Source organism: Galeopterus variegatus, unplaced genomic scaffold, assembly GCF_000696425.1.
Source record: "Galeopterus variegatus unplaced genomic scaffold, G_variegatus-3.0.2 Scaffold7634, whole genome shotgun sequence".
Taxonomy (NCBI): domain Eukaryota; kingdom Metazoa; phylum Chordata; class Mammalia; order Dermoptera; family Cynocephalidae; genus Galeopterus; species Galeopterus variegatus.
In genome coordinates, this window is record NW_007733745.1 from 129,818 (window position 1) to 148,738 (window position 18,921).

Sequence of the window (18,921 nt, forward strand, 5' to 3'; positions counted from 1 at the left end):
GTCATTGTGGGACTTAGAGGTCACAAAGCAGTGGGGTTGAGTTTTGTCTTTTTCCGTGTCCGGCAACGGATTGCAACCCTCAGTGTTGCCCCCGTACCGGACCGGGGACCGGCAACGGGATTGCAACCCTCGGCGTTGCTCCCGCGCCTCGCTCAGCCAGTGAGCGGGAACCGGTCTGTATGCGGGATCCGAACCCTCGGGCGGGAGCGCCGCCGCACTTCCCAAGCAGCGCACTATCCAGTGCACCACCGGGCCGGCCCTAAAGAAGTATTTCTAATTGTAATTCAAGACAATCTTCCAGAGGCAACCTTTTAGTTTTAATATTTTGGGGATATAGTAAGCAAATACATGTACCCCTTATCTAGTTATTCCTTTCATGATTTTGGACTTAGATCACATCCCTCTTTGTCCTTCCAGATAAAAAGTCCCACTATTCTTAGTTTAACCTCAAATAGTAGCTCATCCAACCTTTATTTACTCTTACCAAGAATAGTAGCTATTCAACCACTAAATAGGCTGAATCTCAGGCAAGCCACATAACATGATCAGTCACAGATCTTCATTTGTAGAAGGAGGATAATTATCATACCTATTCCACTTACCTCATCAGTTTATTATAACAATAAAATGAGATAAGGCAAAAAGTGCTTTGGTTATAATAACTTTGGTATAGTTGTAATTTTAAATATTATTAAAAATAAAGCAGCTCTTATTGGGAAAACACATCGAACACAGTATGTGATACACCATAGGCACACAAGAAAAGTTAGTGTCTCATACTGCTCTACTTTTTGTCTTCTCTGTGCACCTATAATCCTTTGTAACTAGTTAAATAGGCAATATTTTAAATATGTTTACATTTGGCCTTCTCCTTCACATCTGTATTCTCAAATTTAGTGCCTGGCACAAGGTAAGTTCTCAAATGTTTGATGAAGAACTAACCCCTCTGGAACGAGTTGCTTTTTCTTCTACACTGATACAGTAACACTAAGATAGCCCTTCTCTTTCTGCATACCATGTGACCTACTTTTCTGACCAGACTCATTATTGCAGTGATCAACTCTAGAACAGATCAAAACTGGCACATACTGAGATTGAGTCCTCAGTGCTCTACCAATGGCTTTATAGGCAGACAGGTAACCACAAAGCAACATTAGCAGAGAGAATTCTGCAGCTGCCAAAAGTTCTGAAGTTAATCAGGAAACTGACGAAAAGTACATGGTCTTAACTCACACTGGAGAATGGGAGGCAGACTAAATGTCTAAAGGTCCAATTACCCATTGTTCTCTAGCTTGTCCTTCCACTTGGTCAATTTTTCAACCCAGATGCTGATTTCATCACATCACTAATCCCTGTTTCTCACTGCTTACATTATCCTCTTCTCTCAAGCAAGGTCTTCCTTACTTTAGCCTCACCTCATCTCTTCTACTATTCCCTGTGAAATATCTTAAGTCGCAGTAGGGCCTCCCATTCCCACATATGCATCATTCCTTATACCTTACTCTGCCTAAAAGTCCCTATTGCACCTTTCCATACATCTAACTCCTACTCATCCTCCAACTCTCACATCTCCATGAAACCTGCCCCAACCATTGTAACTCATGTTGACCTCTTCCTCTTCTGAAATCCTCTAGAATATTAATTGAAAGCCTCTTGGTTATAAGCTGTTTTTGATTATTCTCTCTTTAGGAAGACTTCACTAATCCTATAAGACCAAAGATGTGCCTTTTCTACAAGCTATGAACTTTCTATTCCCTCCATCTGTAATGTTCAGGCCACAGATTTTCACATAGCTGGCTCTTAGTATTATTCAGGGCTCAGCTCAAATGTCAGCTTCTTAGGAGGCCTTCCCTGACTACCCAATCCAAGGTTATTTTCTCATTCATCTGTATCACGTTACCCTGTTTTATCATCATCATCTCACTTATCACTACCTCAAATTAAGCAATTCTTATATGTTTACTCATTTTGTGTGCACACTTACCATTCCCACCTACATTAGGATATAAATTCCATGAGAAAAGGGACTTAGCCTGCTTTGTTCACTGCTGAATCTCCAGCACTAAAAACAGTACCTTGTATAAAGAGATACTGAATAGATGCTCTCTAAATAACTGAATGAATGGGCTACTATAGCCTGTACTTTATCTATGGGGGTATTTATCATATTTTATTACATTACTTTTTTATTTATCTATCTTTCTCAATTGATTATAAGATCTTTGAAAGCAGGAACCATGTCTGCCTACTCACCACTATAATCCCAGTGCCAGCGCAGTATCCAGCACATGGAGTTGTAAAATAATATAATGGACTGTGAACGGAATTAGAGGGAGGGATAGGGAAAGGATCTAGAATAGAAGAGACTGAGTGCAATGGATGCTTTAGAAGATATTCTTTTATAAACTTTTGTTTCAGTTTTATGTATATACATACATACATGTACATGTATGTGAAATGTATTTTTTACTGTGGGTTATAATCCAAAGTTTTGAAAACACTATACTAAATTTCAAAGTACTGCTTACAACTCAGTCAGCTACTTCTCATTTACTGCAATAGTTCTCAACTTCTATTTCATTTTTTTTAACCTAATCGCTTCTGGGCCTTTTGGCTAAGATCAAGTATAGTACTTTTTTAACCTAAATTTCCTTGAGGAATTATACTCTCCCATTAGGAAAAATAGCTCAAGATAGCAGATAAGAAAAACTCCCAAGATCAAAGGTTCAGATCCCCATAATGGCCAACTGACAAAAAAAAAAAAAAACCCATTGGCTCAGTTGGTTAGAGCACAGTGTTGATAACACCAAGGGCAAGGGTTCAGATCCCTATACCAGTTAGCTGCCAAAAAAAAAAAGAAAAACTCATCCAGTATTCCCTTATCTAATAATTCTCATATGGATTATTCCTAAATTCCTAACGACTTTAACATTTCTGAAGATGGAGCTGTCTTCTCCCTCTATGATTTCCCTCACAGTATTTAGCAAGATATTAGCACATTTAGTAAATACTTGAGGGCTGGCCAGTTAGCTCAGTTGGTTAGAGCCAAAAGGTTTTAAAAGTTCAACACAGAGGTGTTACCCACTCTGGTAATCTTGAGTCATAAATTTTCTTTTTGGGGGGGGTTGGGGGGGTGGCCAGCTGGACAGTAAGTGGATCCAAACCTTGACCTTCGTGTTATCAGCACCATGCTCTCCCAAGTTAGTTAACCCACCAGCCCAAGGAGTCCATAGTTTTCAATTCGTCTTTCTTACTGATTATAATAAGACCATCCTCAAACATCTCTCCCATATCTCTTTCTAGAAGTTGAAAACTAGATGCTCATCTCTCACTCACTGGAATGGACCAACAATGTGTTTTTGGTCTTTGGTCTCATCGGCTAAAATGGGGGGCTAGGGAAATTCAGAGTATGATGCTCTCAAGAAACTAAAAACGGGAAGAAGGGCCACCATTGTCCACCTCTATCTCTTGGCTGTAGTTAAACCAACCTGGACACCACCAAATCATCTACCTGCCTACCCGCATATACTACATTTTGACATAATTATTCCCATATACTCTTTGAGCACCTATTCATGGCATGTCCCGTGCTAAATGTGAACAGAAAAATTTCCATCATTGAAATGTTCACAGCTCACTGGACAAAAGAGAAACATCCAGTCAATCAACCAATATTTACTAAATGCCTACAATTTTGAAATAATTTTGTTGCTTTAAAAAGAAGCAAGTAGATTCCACTGAAAACTTGTTCATACCTGTCTCATTTGGCTCTCTAAGTATATGTTGCTCTTGTTTTTCCAACCTCATTAAACCTACTCCCAAAGCAGGGACTGTCTCCTCGGGCTGAGCACAAAAAAAGGCATAAGAAAAACTCCAAGATCAAGGGTTCGGATCCCCAACCACCAAAAAAAAGAAAGAAAAAGAAGAGGCTGGTGGGTTCGGTCAGTTGGTTAGAGCACAGTGTTGATAACATCAAGGGCAAGGGTTCCGCAAGTCTAATGGAAAATAACTGTTGAGAAAGAATACTAGTACGTGACTCTTCCCAATCCCCATCCTGTCAGAACATGTGTTGGCCACCCTTCTTTGACTCAGTCTCTCTTCCCATGAAGGGGAAGGGCAGTTAGTCCCTGTCCCAAACTCTCCTCTGGGACTACTTCTAGGACATAGGCAACACAATCTCTTACAAAGGGCAAACTCCAGGGTGCTGTCTGTGTCTAGGATCTTTCTTTTTTTTCTTTTTCCCACCCCACACTCCTATCCTCACCCCACAAAAGCTATCAGTAAACTGACAGGTGCCTGTGTAGGGTACAGTCTTCTTTCCTAGCTCCCTCCTGTACCTAGGACGGATTACCAATCCCACAGTTTTCTTTTTTTCTTTTTTTTTTTTTTTAAAGATGACCGGTAAGGGGATCTTAACCCTTGACTTGGTGTTGTCAGCACCACGCTCAGCCAGTGAGCGAACCGGCCATCGCTATATGGGATCCGAACTCGGGGCCGTGGTGTTATCAGCACCGCACTCTCCCGAGTGAGCCACGGGCCGGCCCGTTCCCACAGTTTTCAAATAAAACTGTTGTCAGCTATGGGTAATCCTGACCTCACCATCAACTAACTGGGTGACTTTGGGTCAGTCACCGAAACCTCTCTGAGCTTCAGTTTCTTCGTCTGTGGAGTAATAATCCTCTCTCAGAGGCTTGTAGCGAGGAATAAAACAGTGTCTGGAAAGCGCTGGGCGCACAAAGTAACTACTTGTGTTATTCTTTTGAAAGGCGGAAAGATGGCAAAGCCGAGGGGACACAGATTGAAGGCCATAAGAGGGATGGAGACAGACGGACGGAAGACAGAGAGCCAAGCTGGCTGACAGGGCGGGAAGCCGCAGCGAGAAGGGCGGGAAGCGGCGGAGACGGGCGGACGTGGGTAATACGGAGCCGGCAGCAGCAGCCCGCGTCCCCTAACCCCCCTCCCGGGCCCCTCACCTCGCTTGATCACATGCATCGCGGCTAGTGGCTGAGGCGCTGAACGATTCAAGACGGGGCTGCAGCTCTGAGGCACCGGCGGGATCGAGAAGGTGGTAGAGTGCAACGGGTTGGGCTCCAGGCGCTGCTCCAAACGCGCGGACAAGAGCTGGAGCCAGCCAGCACTTTCCTCACCAGAGGAGAGGCGCGACAATCCAAATCCCCTTCCCGCGCCCGCCACCCGCGACGCACAAAGCGACGTGACGGAGTTCGAATGGCGCTACTCGACGCTGCCTACGCCCGGGGTCGGATGGGCAGGACTACGCGCGCCCTGTAGCCGCCATGTTGAGTTTGGGCAAGGCCCAGAAGACTGCGCCTCTCCCAGGGCCACATTGGGAACGCGGTTCTCCTGCCGCCATGTTGTGTATGGGCAAAGCCGAATCCCAGGGCCCCGGGGCACTGACGTAGCACGCAGAGCCCGCTAGGTTAGGCGCGCGCTCCTCTCGCCTGCGCGGTCCTGCCGAAGTCAAGATGGTTCACATATTTTTGAAATGACAGAAGCCAACCATCCAGAATGCTCTTTATTTTGACTGTTACATTATGATAGCCCCGAGACACCGTCCAATGTGGGCTCTAGCCTAGGCAGCTCAGGACTCTTAGGTTGGCAAAAAGCCTGGCACTCAATAAAGTTAGAAAAAAGCCAATGCTAGGCCAAAGGTGTTTGGATTTCATCTGGACGGAAGTCAGGAGACCTGAGAGAGTTTTAAGCACGGCTGGGCCATGACCAATATGCTTTTAGGGTTTTCCAGTGTACGGTGGCAGAGACAGGGTCAGTAATAAGGCAGCTGTTGCCTTGAGGAGGTAGGATGGACTTGGTGACTGAATGTGATGAGTAAAAACCGATAAGAACCCTAATATACAAGGCTGGTGTAGGAGCTTCTGATTGTGCATGAGACATAATTATACTAAAAGAAATTATTTGAAATTCAAATTTAACTGGGCATCTAGTATTTTATCTGGTAACCCTACCCAGAGAGCTTTTGGGGATGTGCATTCAAGTTTTGTTTTCTCTGGGCAAAGGAAGAACAGTCTCTTTTTTATCCCCTGTCATGCTACAGAGAGCAGAGAGAACACAATGAGAGTCAAAGCCAGCAAAGGTTAAAATCTCCTACATGCTTTATTGGACTTCAAAGTCTTATGAAGTAACACAGAAAAACCCATGTGAGGGTGTCCAGGGGGTACAAGGCAGTCTGCAGCCTAGCATCCTCCTAAGACCAGCCCCAGGTACACCCACCTCAGGCCCAAAATAGGATCCCAGGATAAAGGTATGGAAGGGAATGGGACAGAGAGAAAATACCTTTATAGCCATAGCAAAAACAGGTAAAGGAGTGAGTTATCTAGAGGGTGGGAAGAGTTGTGGGAAGTGGTCACACAGCCGCCTTGACCTATACCATCTTCTTTAGCCACCCCTTCCCCAAACCAGTTGTGTCCTTTTTGAGCCTCTGGCCCAGGCTATGAAGTAACATAAAAATGGGGTCAGATAAGGGAAGTATGCAGTGTAGGCACTTGGGAAATTCAGGAGATTTCTTTTTTTACTTTTGTTTTGTCTTTTGGTTTAAAATATGACAACATCCTTGCCCAACAGCTCCAAAGCCCATGAAAGCCCTCTATCATGGCTGTGACTCCCATGGCCAGGGGAGCCAATTGTCCTGAGCCCCAGGAGTATTGATGCTTGAGGAGCTCTGGGGCAGCACCTCTTAGAGACAATCCCTCCTGAAGTGTGGGGGAGCAGGGGTAAGAGGGAGGCAGGTGTGGGTGGGAGAAGAGAGAAGGCAACTGCCTTATAGCCCATAGCTCTGGCTCCAACTAAAAAAGGTCTCTCCCATCCATCCCCACACCTAGCTTCTCTTCAAAACTCTCTGGTAGCTTATTGTCTGGGGATTTGTTTCACTCCTTATGGCCTCTGGAGGCCTGAGTGAGCTCTAGGATGAGGTTCTCTCTGGACCATGACACTCCCAAAGAACAAACTCCAAAGATTAGGCTTTAGGCCCCAGTCTAGGGCAAACAGAACCATTGTGGGTGGGGTGGAACAGATCTGAGGCACAGGTGTCACAAGTTACTCCTCCTATCTTCCCTGCAACTGCAAGAAAGCTGGTGAGTGGTGAGAGGGAGGAGTCTGAAAGCAGGAGACAGAAACTAGAAACCAAACCTCAAAACTGGGACAGCAGAGACAGAAGCTGGACCCTAGAGGTGGAGCTGGGAGCTGAGGGGACAGCAACTAAGACATGCACTGAAGTGGAGAGGAAGTGAGAGCAGCAGCCCATGGTTGGGAGGGAGGCAGGGCAGGCAGACCATGGTGGTCAGTTAATAAATAATGATGAAAGACCCAAGGATGAGGGAGGCAGGTATGTACAGTCCTAGGCCCCTGGGCCAGCCCCTCCCATGCCCCACTCTAGGGGCAAGAGGTCTTGAAGCAAGGGAAGGGAGGGGATGCAGAAGACCCAGGGAAGGACAAGCTGTCCCACCACTGCCACCCCCATCCTGCCTACTTCTTAAGAGGCTTCTTAAAGATTTTGAGTGGAAACTTCTTCCGACCTGGGCTGGAGTCTGTCTCCTCACCAATAGAGCTATTATCCTCCTCAGCCACAGCCTTCTTGCCAGCCAGGTGGGGAATGCGTGTGTTTCGGCTGGCCTGCAGGGCTCGGCTGTCCCCAGTTGGAGATGGTGTGTCTGGGTCTGGGGAACTGGGGCTATAAGAATGGGAAGAATCCAAAGGTGGTGAGCCACCAGGTGGGGCTAAGGGGCTCAGCTCCATCAGGCTGTGGGCCTTGTCCAGCCCATGGTTCAGAGCCAGTAATGCCTTCTTGGCCAGGGCAGGGCTATCAGGCAGTTTCTCCACCAGAGACCCTGGGTGGACCCCCTCAGTCAGCCGGTGGCTGCCATTGGAAGTCATGGCACTGAAAGCCTCGTCTGCAACACGGCTCATCTGAGGAGGTTTGGGGGCCATACGTTGGCGGTCACTCATGTGGAGGGAGGACTCCGAATCAGAATTGGTCAAATCCCTGAAAGACATAGGGTAGAGAGGAAGAAAGGAACACATGCAGGATAGGGAGACAAGGGGAAAGTTGAAGAGTAGAGAGGGACAACGTAAGAAGACAAGGACAGGGTACAAAAATGGGAATAGAAGGAGAGCAGGAGAGATAAATAGGATGAACAGGCAGGGGGGAAGGACAGAGTAATGGGGAATAGAAGGAAGTTGAGTAGACCATAAGTACAGGATAAGAGAGGAGGCAGGAATAGGGAATTAGGATAGATTGTGGAAGAGACAGAGAAGAGTACAATTGTGGAGGAAGAAAAGCAAAAGGAGAAATAGGCAGAAATAAGAAGGACCAAGGAGAGAAAAAGAAAGAGAAAAGTGATAGGGAGAGAAGAAACAGACAATAGGAAACAAAAACAAATGTCATTATACCATCATTTGTCTGGCAAAGGGTTTTCCAATGCCTGGACCCAACCACTGCTGAATGCTCAGACTCTTAATTGATGCAATCATAGGCTTAAATTCTACAGATATCCTCCTCATTTAAGTCTCTGCCCTCCCATAGCTGGCTAGATTTCTTAGGACTTAACCCTAATCTAACACAGAACCTACATGCCGTTCTAAGTAACCACTTTGCATGCCTTCCTCCCCCACTTACTTCTGTCATACCCTGTCATACACCCAGTCTGGGCCAGGCCCCAAGGAACAGGGCACATGCAGTCAGTGGACCTGACCCAGGCTGGGGAGGAGAAAGTTAGAACAGCCTTGCAAATAATCCCTCAGCCACTCCAAAAGGCCAGGATGCTGCCTCTTCTAATCCTCTCAAAGGTTTCAAATAAGGTCACAGAGAAGTACTGCAGAGTTCAAATCAAAGTCTGTAGTGGCAGTAGGAAGGATAGCGTCTCTTTCAGAGCTCTGCTGACAGAGAGAATGTAAGGAGGCATAGAAAGACAGGATGTTGGCCTTTAAGGAGCAGTGTTCCAGAAGAGCTCTACACTCTTCTATGTCATTTTGGACAAGTCATCTAAATTTGCTGCTTCTCAATTTTGGCCCAATGAAGATAATACCAATTCAATTATCTTAAAAGACTGGAGGATCAAATATGTTGGCAAAGCAGTTGGAAATGTAGAAAGTATTGTGGGAATGAAAATGATGAGGCCAGCCAAACTGAAAGGGCCACAGTGGGGCTAGTCAACACAGGCTTCTTTGCAAGGCTGAGTTATAGGGATATGCCACTGCACACTGGACATGCACACTCAGAGGCTAGTCCAGGAACTTGAGACCCTTTATGGGGATGGCTGTTCCTAAGAAGACCATAAACCAATTCCAGAGGCCACTCTTCCTGCCTCTACAGACAAAAGGGAGATATGGGATTCCTCTGCCAATCCTGAACCCTCCTTCTACTTTCCAGAGGCCTCAGAACCCACAGCAGAAGCAAAGGAGAGGGCTAAGGGAAATGTTTAAACATCTGAGTCAGGAAGCCAAAGGAAAAGAGTCAGAAGTGGGGAGGAGCACCATAGGACCTGGAAAGAAGTCCTATAAGAGTCAGAAGTTAAGGAGATTGAAATATAACTCTGTGTCCCATAAATGTGTACAATCAATTTGTTTCAATTAAAAATAATTTATGGGCTGGCCGATTAGCTCATCTTATTAGAGACTGGTGCTGATAACACCAAGTCAAGGGTTCAGAACCCTGTACCGGCCAGCCACCAAAAAATAAAATAAAAAATAAATTTTAAAAAATGTTTTAAATAAAAAACAGAAGAGGTTAGGGAGGGCACCAGGCCCCTGAAATAGGCAAAAACAGGGGGTTGTATCCTAGCTATTATAGATTTAATTCTCAATAGGAAACTAGTAATTAAGCAGTCCCTCCATGGTACCTCCCTGGACTCAGTATCTTCCTGTACCTTCCTGAACTACTAATACTTTCCATGGTACCTTCCTGGAGTAACTTCCTGGACTCAGGGGATAACAGAGAACAATTCCAGCTCCAGCTTCCATTCTACAAATGCTGTTTCAGCCATATACTCTAGTGTTTACAAATATTCAGTCTCATTTGGTTTTATATATCTGACACTGTCCTTACTTCCATCTAAATGTATCCTTGTTTCTCTAAGCCCCAAAATGATCTTCTCCATATCCTGCCTTCTCCACACAGCCAGGTGCCAAGGAAGTTCTGGGGAACAATCATACTGAGAAAAGGGGCCCTCTAACACCAAGAAAGAGAAGTCAAGAGGTTGGGGCCCTTCCAGCCTCACTTTTCCTGGCTTACAGCACCATTTGGCCTTGATTCCCATCCTTCTATGCTTCCCTCATCAACCAAAAGCTGAGACTGCCAAAATAAGATAAGAATCTCAGAGGAAGCCTACGGAGATGTAGGAGGGAAAAGGCCCACTGAGGCAGGCTCACCTTCCCTCCCTGATCTTTGAGACCATTCAGGCCAGCGGTGTCCCTCCCCAAAGGCTAGGCTGTCTTGGATTCCCATTCCAAGCTACTAACCTTACTAGAGAGCCTGTTTGCCTTTAGAGATGATCCTCTGGTGCATGGTGCAAAAGAAAATTAAGAGTGAACGGGCCAGGCAGATGCAAGTACCTCCCCACCATACCTCCCAACTGCCCTCAGCTTAGGCCTTGAAGCATGAGATTTACAGCATCCCCTAGTTTCCCCAACCCAATTCAACCCTCTCCATCTGCATTGGGAGGGGCAGTCTCCCTCCCGAGGCTTTTTGATGAAAATGAGGATGAGAGTAAAAATGAGCAGCTCTGCTGAGTAATAATTCTAGTAAGGGCAGTACCTTTGTGGAAGAAAAAGGAATAGTCCTCAAGGATAACTGTCCATGGGTTCAAGGGGCAGAGCCAGAGAGATAGGTATCCAGAGTGAGGAAAGACAAAAGGAAGCCACAGAGGAAGCAGCCTGCAGCCCAGAGGCCAGGACTGGGCCTTGGTCACAACTTTGGAGATGAGAAGTACTTCCAGAGAGGAGGGACTTTTTGAGGGTCCTCTAACCTTGTTCCAGGCATAGTCAAGGCTACTACCTCTGACCCTAGCTGATCATCTTGAGGTATTAACAGGGAAAGTCCATGCAGCTGCCAGGCCAGGTGGTGGGAGAAAGACTTCCACCAACTGGTTTTCGGTTGACTTATTGAGACCTTGTAGAAAAGGACAAAAATATCCAAGAGTGTCCTGGAATGGTAAGCCAAGTTCTAGTCTATGCTCTTGCTCCTAATTAGCTGTGGGACCTAAGGGAAATTACTAAACCTTTCAGAACCATTTTACCTGCCTCACCTATAAGCTTTTCCTGTCTGAAATCCCCAAACCTGTGTCCCCTCTTCTGTTCCATAATTCCATTGAGGACACTGAATCCAGGCAGTCACTCAAGCTAGAAACCTAGGTGTCATACTAGATTCCTCCCTTTCCTTCACGCCCACACTCAGTCACCAAATTAATCATCTTCTTTCTATCCCAAGACCTCATTACCTCCCCTAGTGTTCTACTGCAATGACTTCCAAATTTCTGTAGTCTTCCCCTTCCTTCCTTCACACACACCACTAAAATGTTATTTCTAAAATGCAAATATGAACAGTTCACTTTATTTTAGAAACCTTTTGCAGTTCTCCTAGAGGGTAAAGGCCAAAACTTTTAGCTTTTCATAGCCCTTCATCTGCTTCCCCTTCCCATGAACACATATCTAATGTTCTAACCACAAATATATCATATTCTCTTGAACCTCCAAGCCTCTGCACATGTTTCCTCAGCCTAGAAGACTCTTTCTCCATTCCCTGCACACCAGGTATTAGCACAAATGTCATCTCTTTTATGAAACATTCCACCCAGATACACACTGTTAGTCACTCCTTCCTCAACACCCTCATAGCACTTATCAAATTGTTACATAATTATTTATGTACCTCTCCCAGACCAGACTGTAGTTTTTAATGGCTGCATTGTATCTTATCATCTGTGAATACCCAGAAGAGGTTGGCACAGAGTAGACAACAATAAATGCTTGTTGAAGGAGTAAAGGGAGTGGGGGTCCCACTGAGGTAATTGATGTGAAAGAGCATAGTTTAGGTAAAAGTGCTATAAGATCATGAGGAAGAGGGTTGTTACTCACTTTTGGAGTCAGCAAACCCCAAACAGAGAATGGGAGAAAGGTGTAGGGAATTAGGCTGACCTTAAAAAGGAGTCCAGAGCTAGGAAAGGACAGGACAAGGAGAAGATTCTCCACTGCACACACCCCAGAGTTGACCAAGCAGCAGCCAGCAGGCAGAGGACAAGGTAAAAGAAGCAGAAAGGTAAGGAACAGAAAAAAGAAAGAGAAGATAGACAGCTGATACCCCAAGCTCTCTGAATGCCCAGGCATCACAGTGGTGCTGTCAGAAGGGGGTGGGTCAGGGTAAGGCTCCGTCTGGAGGAAATAGGAAGTGCTGTGGTGGTAGTAAACAGGGAGGACATGGACGGTGGTGATGGTGGTGGTGGTGGTGGAAGAGGAGCAGGAAGAAGGAACAGAAGCAGATGGAGGGCTGGTCCCGGAGCCTTCAGAACTGAAAGACTGTCCAGATGAGAGGCTGCGCATTCGCCGCAGAGATACCCGGCTTGTCAAGAAGTGGCCAGCCTCTCCCTCTACCAACCTCTGAGATCCCAGGCCATGCTGTGGCTCCGTGAGGCGCTGCCGGACACTGCTCTGCAGGCTGGGGGCTGCAAGGAGAATGAAGAAAATGTGAGAAAGGGCCAGCCCACTTTGGGCTGGCAGGCAAGCAGGTACCCATGTAGAAATGCCTGCTGGAGACCACTCTGGGCATCTGATTCCCAATCTGGAGAATGGAGCACCTCCTCCCAGAAACCTCCCACCAAGGGTCCTGAAAAGGAAAGGAAATTGAAGATGAGGTGCCCAGGTCAGTTTTAGTAGCAATTCCAATGGAAGGAGACCTAAGGCCACTATAAAGGAAGGTGGCAAGGTGGTTAGTGGGAAGATACAGGCAGGGCAGGGTAGGATAAGGGCTTGGGGCAAGGTCCGGGAGAGCACTAAGAACCAGCCTTTTCAGAAAGCCAATCTCAGGAAATAATTCACAAGGTAGATAAGGACTTAAACGTGTTCATCACCTCATCATTAATAATTGTATGAAAGTAAACGTAAAGGTAGAACAATGGGAAAATAATAATATAGCCAGTTGCTGGTAGACTATAAAGCTATTAAAAATTATGCTTGGGCTGGCTGGTTAGCTCAGTTAGAGCATGGTGCTGATAACACCAAGGTCCTGGGTTCCGTCACTGTACTAGCCAGCTGTCAAAAAAAAAAAAAATGTGTGTGTGTGTGTGTGTGTGTGTGTGTGTGTGTGTGCTTATAAAAAGATTTTAAGAACTGGGAAATGCCTATTAAAATGCCCAAGGGGGAAAAAAAAGGATACAAAATTGTATGAAGCACTGGACTACAAAACACTAGAATGTGAAATCAGGCCTTTCCATTTCTACCTGTGAACATGAGCAACTTCCCCATTTTAATTCCTAATTTCTAAAATCTCAGAGGATTATTCTGAAACTTCAAGATAATGTCTTTAAAGCACCTGACACAGGTCATGGCACTCAATAAATGGTAGTAGTTATAATTATCTCAATCACATAAAAAAATTCACAGACAAAACATTGAAAGAAAAGGTGCTCAAATATGGTAGGATACAGATGCCTTTTTTATGCTAATATTTATTCTTTTTTACTTTCTAAATTTCCTCTAATAAGCATGTAAACAACAAAGAAACAGCTCTTGTATCAACGCTGCAAATCAGCCTCCTGTAAGATGGCCACATGCCCAGTGAAGGGGTACATGGGCAACAGGTAACTTAGAAATGTGGTAGAGCATCCCCCTTGGGCTCACTCCCAGCTGTAACTGAGAAAATAATACAGACATTCGTTCTTTCTCCTCTACCCTGCTAAATGAGCTGCTCTGCTTTTTCTCTAAAGATGGAAGAAAGGGCCAGGTTACAAGGGTGACAGAAGCCTTAGAAAGGCTAGGAGGAAGAGAGCACAGTCCATAGTGATAGAGAGTTGGGGAGGCAGGACTTCAATGGCTGGTGGCTTTTAAGGAATGAGAGCAAGGCTTACAAGGAAGAGGAAGGCTGTAACAGGGAGGAGAAGAGGCAGAAGAAGGGGAAAACAGGGAGGAAAAGAGAGAAACATGAAAATGAGAAAAGAGAGGGGTATTCTTTCCTTTCATCTTTCCCTTCCAGCACAGCTAGAAGAAAGGCCACCAGGACATCTGTGTAGCTGTGCTGAAGGGAGAAGCGAAAGCCTTCCATCACCATGGTCTTCTATTTCCAGCCCCTGGATGAGCAGACTGATTCTTCTCACCCCCGAACCCCTCCCTGCAGTTAGTAGGGACAGTGCTGAGATTAAGGGAGCAGGCAGGGGTGTGAGGCACGCAGAAGGGGCCCATAGAGTAGGAGTGTTGGTTTAGTCCCAAAAGTCAGAAAAACCAAAGCCCCAAAGGGGCTCCTCAAACCCGGGTATTTCCAGAGGGACTGATCATCCGAGCCGGCGGATGTTGAGCAGAGAGAGCGGTCACTGAACCTACGCCCCATCAGCCAGGCAGCATCTAGGGTCAACAGCCAGGCCAAAAGGAGAAGAGAATCTGATTTATGGAGGGCTTCAGCCTGCCCATCAATGTAATAAGGGAAGGACTGGGGGCAGGGGGCAGGTAGCTCAGAGCTAATGAAGATCCTTCCCAACCTGGAGAACATAGGAGCATTTAGATCAGTAAGTCAAGACCAAGCTCTGCATGTGTCACTGATCCTAACCTTTGACTAAAGTCCTGACAAGATATCAGATCAGGGAGACAAAGAGACTTGGCCAGGGACAAAGTATCACTGATGAAATTTACAAATAAATTCTGCCTGGAATAGGAATCCAGCCTAAGTGAATCTGGCCTTCTGAAAGTGAGTCCTTAACCTAGACCCAGCTTTATGGCATCCCTTCCTCACTGGCAGGATATGGGCCCAGGACAATAGTTTTACCAGAAGGTCTATTCTATGTACCTAAAATAGCTTCTGATCCAAAGAGAAATTCAACTGTGGATCAATAAGGGGTAAGTCCCTTCATTCACTGAAGAATTCCCAGAGTGTTGCCTCTTTCAGCTTTGCTCTACTCAGCTCCCATCTCTTGCAGGGGAGGGAAGGAAGAGGGAAGACCCAGGACAGAGGATGAGAAGGTCCAAGAATTCAGGTGGAAAGCCAGACGTGCTGGCACAGGAGATCCCTCCTAGGCAAGAATGCCTTTTGAACTTGGAGGATTTAGGGCTATATCACTTTAAGGGACTAGTACCCCATGGGGCCTCACACAAAAAGGCAGAGAGAGAGAGAGAGAGAGAGAGAGAGAGAGAGAGAGACATCATTCCATTCATCTACTTTAGCAATTAAGAAAAAGAAACATAAAATGAAAATAAATGCAATAAATAGTCAAAATGAATGCCATTTTTGCATTGTGAATCACTAAAGGAGATTATTTTTCATACAGGTAGATAATTGGAGGGGGTGGAGAATAAAGAGAAAAAACAAATAAAGGGAGACACTTAACACAATAGACCCAGAGGGGCAGACAGAGCATATAGCAAGGAAAACCACCAAAAGGACAACTATAAAGAAATATCCTGATGCAAATTGTGCTTTATTGACCAAGGTCATGAGTTGAATTATCTTCCTGGATATCTGGCCCATTTATTGTTTAAGCAAAACAGAAGCCACAGACTTCTTCACTCATGCATCAAAGGCTCCTTCCCTCATCCCCACCAAAGAGGTCACCTACACTGCATGGACAAGGGAGACACAATCTCCTCGTCCATATCATCCACGTCGTCAGTCATGATGAAGTGGGCGGGGTTGGGGCGTGTACTGCCCATCCAGCTGGGGTCTATGTTGAGGGCAGCCACTAGTGAGTGGATGCCAGGGTTATTGACAATCTGGAAGCCACAGAGGATCTCAATCTGTTGCCAGCGGTGTAGGCGCTCCCGCAGAGCTGCTGTCACCTCACTCAGTGCTTGCCTGAAGACAGATGAAAGAGAACTGCAGACATGAACTAGGTGTGAACCCCAAAAGGAATGAGGCCTCTTCTCAGAGGAACAAGTTGGGGGAATATATGTGAATAAAAAACACAATGAGCTCATAAACTTAGAGCAAGGTGGGAGCTGGATCAAGGCTGGGCAGGATACCACAGCATTCCCTCCACCAGTGAAGAAATGGAGTTGGGGTTAGAGGCCCTGTGCACCCTCAAATTCTGAGGATGGTATGGACATTGCCAGAGTGGATAAGTAGTGCTACTTACTTAGCCGTTAGGATTTTGTGATCCACATCATCCAGGGAAGAGCTGTGGGCCACATGGAAGGTGCCAAAGAGTGTGTTTCTCTTCTTTTTTATCTTTTCAGCCTGCAAAGATGAGGCCCCCAGCTTAAAGAGAGCAGGGATTAGAGGTTGGAAGAAATGAGAAAGGCCTTCCTGTAGCTGCGTACCCCTCTTTCTAACACAACTTAGGCTGCACAAGGAAAAGGAAGAAAAGGAGGGAAAGGGGAAAGGAAGCAAGGGGAGGGGAAAAAAAGAAAGGAGAAAATAGAGAAATGAGAGAAACAGGAAAAGCGTCCCCTGACAGTGCCCTAGCCCCAGGAGGACCTCTGTCCCCATGGCAACCTGGGACTGGCAGAACTTTCCCTCTACCTGACTCCACTTGCTTCATCTTTCCCAAAAGACAGGTGAGAGTACTCCCACACCCTCATTCCCTCCTCCAGAAGCTTGAAGACATCATCAGAAGCTGTATGTTAGGAAAAGAAACAGAACCCACTACACCAGGATATCTCTTTGCCAATAGGAGGGACAGTGAGGGGACAGAAGAGGAAGAAAGGCAGGTAAAAGGGAGGAGGGCAAGGAGAAGAGAAGAGAGCAGCAGGAGGGCAGGTCTCACCCCTTCCTTGGCCACCAGTAGCTGCTTCTCAGCATTTTGCTTCTTGATGTTGTAGTACTGCACCTCCACCTCATGTGTCAGCTGCAGCCACTTCTGAAGGGCCTCTGGAGCATACCATGAGCTGTGTGATTCTAACTCCTTCTCCGCTTTCCTCAAAGCCTCTCGAACCTGTGCAGCCAAGAGGATGTGAGTCCATTTACTGCTACTAAGACCTTCTCCAATACCTCTGAACGATGCTTCAGAATTCAGAGTTCATATCTGCTTTACAACTCCCCCAGGAGAGAGAAAGGGCAAGTATTATTCTCTGTATTAAGCAAGCTCAGAGAAGGAAAGTGACCTACTCAAGGTCACACAGTCAACAGTGTCAACCAGAACTCTAATTCAGATTTTTTTTTTTTTTGCTCCTGATCAGCAGGAAACAAATTGAGATTTTTTTTGCTCCCAGACTAGGGCATTCTTTTCCATCACGTCAGCTGACTCTCCTGGTCATGCAGCTAGTCTCAGCAATCTTTCTTGATCTTCTCAGGAGCAGGTCAGCTAGTGAATCATCTTACTGAAAATAAGGGTCTTTGCTTGAACCTCAATACATCACAATGTGGCAGAAAAAGCACTTGGCTGGGAATCTGGAAATCTGGTTCTGGTCCCTGGCCTGTCACTCAACTGGCTGTGTGGCCCTACAGCAGATCTTAATTCAGTGTGAGGAGGGACTGTGTTGAATGAAAATCCATCAGTGAGGAAGTGATCTCAGGAGAGAGTGAGCTCTCTGTCAGGGGAGGTATGTGAAGAGCTCATGTCAGAGCAGCCTTGAAAATGATTGCTACCCCAAAAGGGCATTGGCCTGAATACTCCCTACATTCTCCTTTAGCTTAGAGACTGTTTATGATTCTCTCAATGAGCAGGGCAAGCAGGCTTTGAAAAGTACTGTCTACCAGGTGGGAAGACAATGAGCATGCCTACACATAACATTGACATTGCCAACAGAGGTCAAAACATGAAAGGACCAACATATAAGCACAAATCTCCTCACTGACTTCTCTGCAATGAGAATACAATGAAGGAGGTAGTCACAAAGCACTCCCTGAAAGTATATACTGACATGATATATACTGGATTCCTTGCTATCTCACCCAGGCTGCCAGTACAAGTGATCCCCAACTCCCCCATCTGGACACTGAACTTCAGCTGGTCAGAATCCCAGAAAACAGGGATTGAAAGCGGTCTCATTATTCCCAACTTCAGCCAATGAGGCAAGTATCCAATAGCAAGCCTGAGATCCCCTCCAAAGCCTAAGATAGACCAGAAGGGCCTTAGCTAAGGACAGAATACGTTAATTCCTTTGAGAGCCAGTGAGAGTAGCAATCTTTACTTGGTTTATGTTCCTTGAAAAAGAAATTATAAAATGGCCCACTCCTGGTTTTGTAGATTTAAAATGAAGAACAGATAACTTAGAAACTAAAATACCAAGTTTGAATGTGGTTTGTCCCCACCAAAACTCATGTTGAGGTTTGGTCCCCAATGTAACAGTGTTGAGAAGTGGTGGGACCTTTAAAAGACATTAAGGTCATGAGGGATCCACCCTCATAAAAGGATTAATGCCATCTGATGGAGTTTTGATGTGTTGTCTTCTCCAAAACTCATGTGGAAATTTGATCTCCAATGTGGCAGTGTTGAAAACTGATTGAGTCATGGGGGCAGATCCCTCATGAATGGATTAATGTTCTCCCTGGGGGAGGGGGGAGTAAAGAGTGAGTTCTCGCTCTATTAGTTCCTGCAAGAGCTTGTTGTTTGGCACCTCTCTTTCTCTCTCTCTTGCTTCCTCTCTCCATGTGATCTACTTGTACCCACCGTCTGCCTGCCACTTTCTGCCATGAGTAGAAGCAGCCTGAGGCTCACACCAGAAGCAGTTTTCCCAGAATCATAAGCCAAATAAAGCTCTTTCCTTTATAGATTACCCAGTCTCAGGTATTTCTGTTATAGCAACACAAAACGGACT

The 18,921-nt window shown here is 45.8% G+C and overlaps 2 protein-coding genes across 2 annotated transcripts in view; both read right to left on the reverse strand.

Annotated features, from left to right (window-relative positions):
- The window catches only part of RRM1 (ribonucleotide reductase M1), a 47,389-nt gene extending 42,170 nt beyond the window's left edge, over positions 1–5,219 (reverse strand). Inside the window, exon 1 of the mRNA XM_008592173.1 lies at positions 4,974–5,219. Coding sequence (XP_008590395.1) covers positions 4,974–4,992 — 19 coding nt within the window. The 5' untranslated portion in view covers positions 4,993–5,219. The remainder of the gene's footprint in view (positions 1–4,973) is intronic.
- Positions 5,220–6,105: 886 nt separating this feature from the next.
- LOC103607700 (stromal interaction molecule 1-like) lies at positions 6,106–17,164 on the reverse strand (the record flags this gene model as incomplete). Its single annotated transcript, XM_008592175.1, has 6 exons — positions 6,106–8,014; positions 12,620–12,686; positions 14,485–14,577; positions 15,783–16,018; positions 16,299–16,399; positions 16,929–17,164. Coding segments are annotated over 6 exons (1,250 nt in total), but the record flags the coding sequence as incomplete, so codon positions are not given.
- Between the last annotated feature and the right edge of the window lie 1,757 nt (positions 17,165–18,921).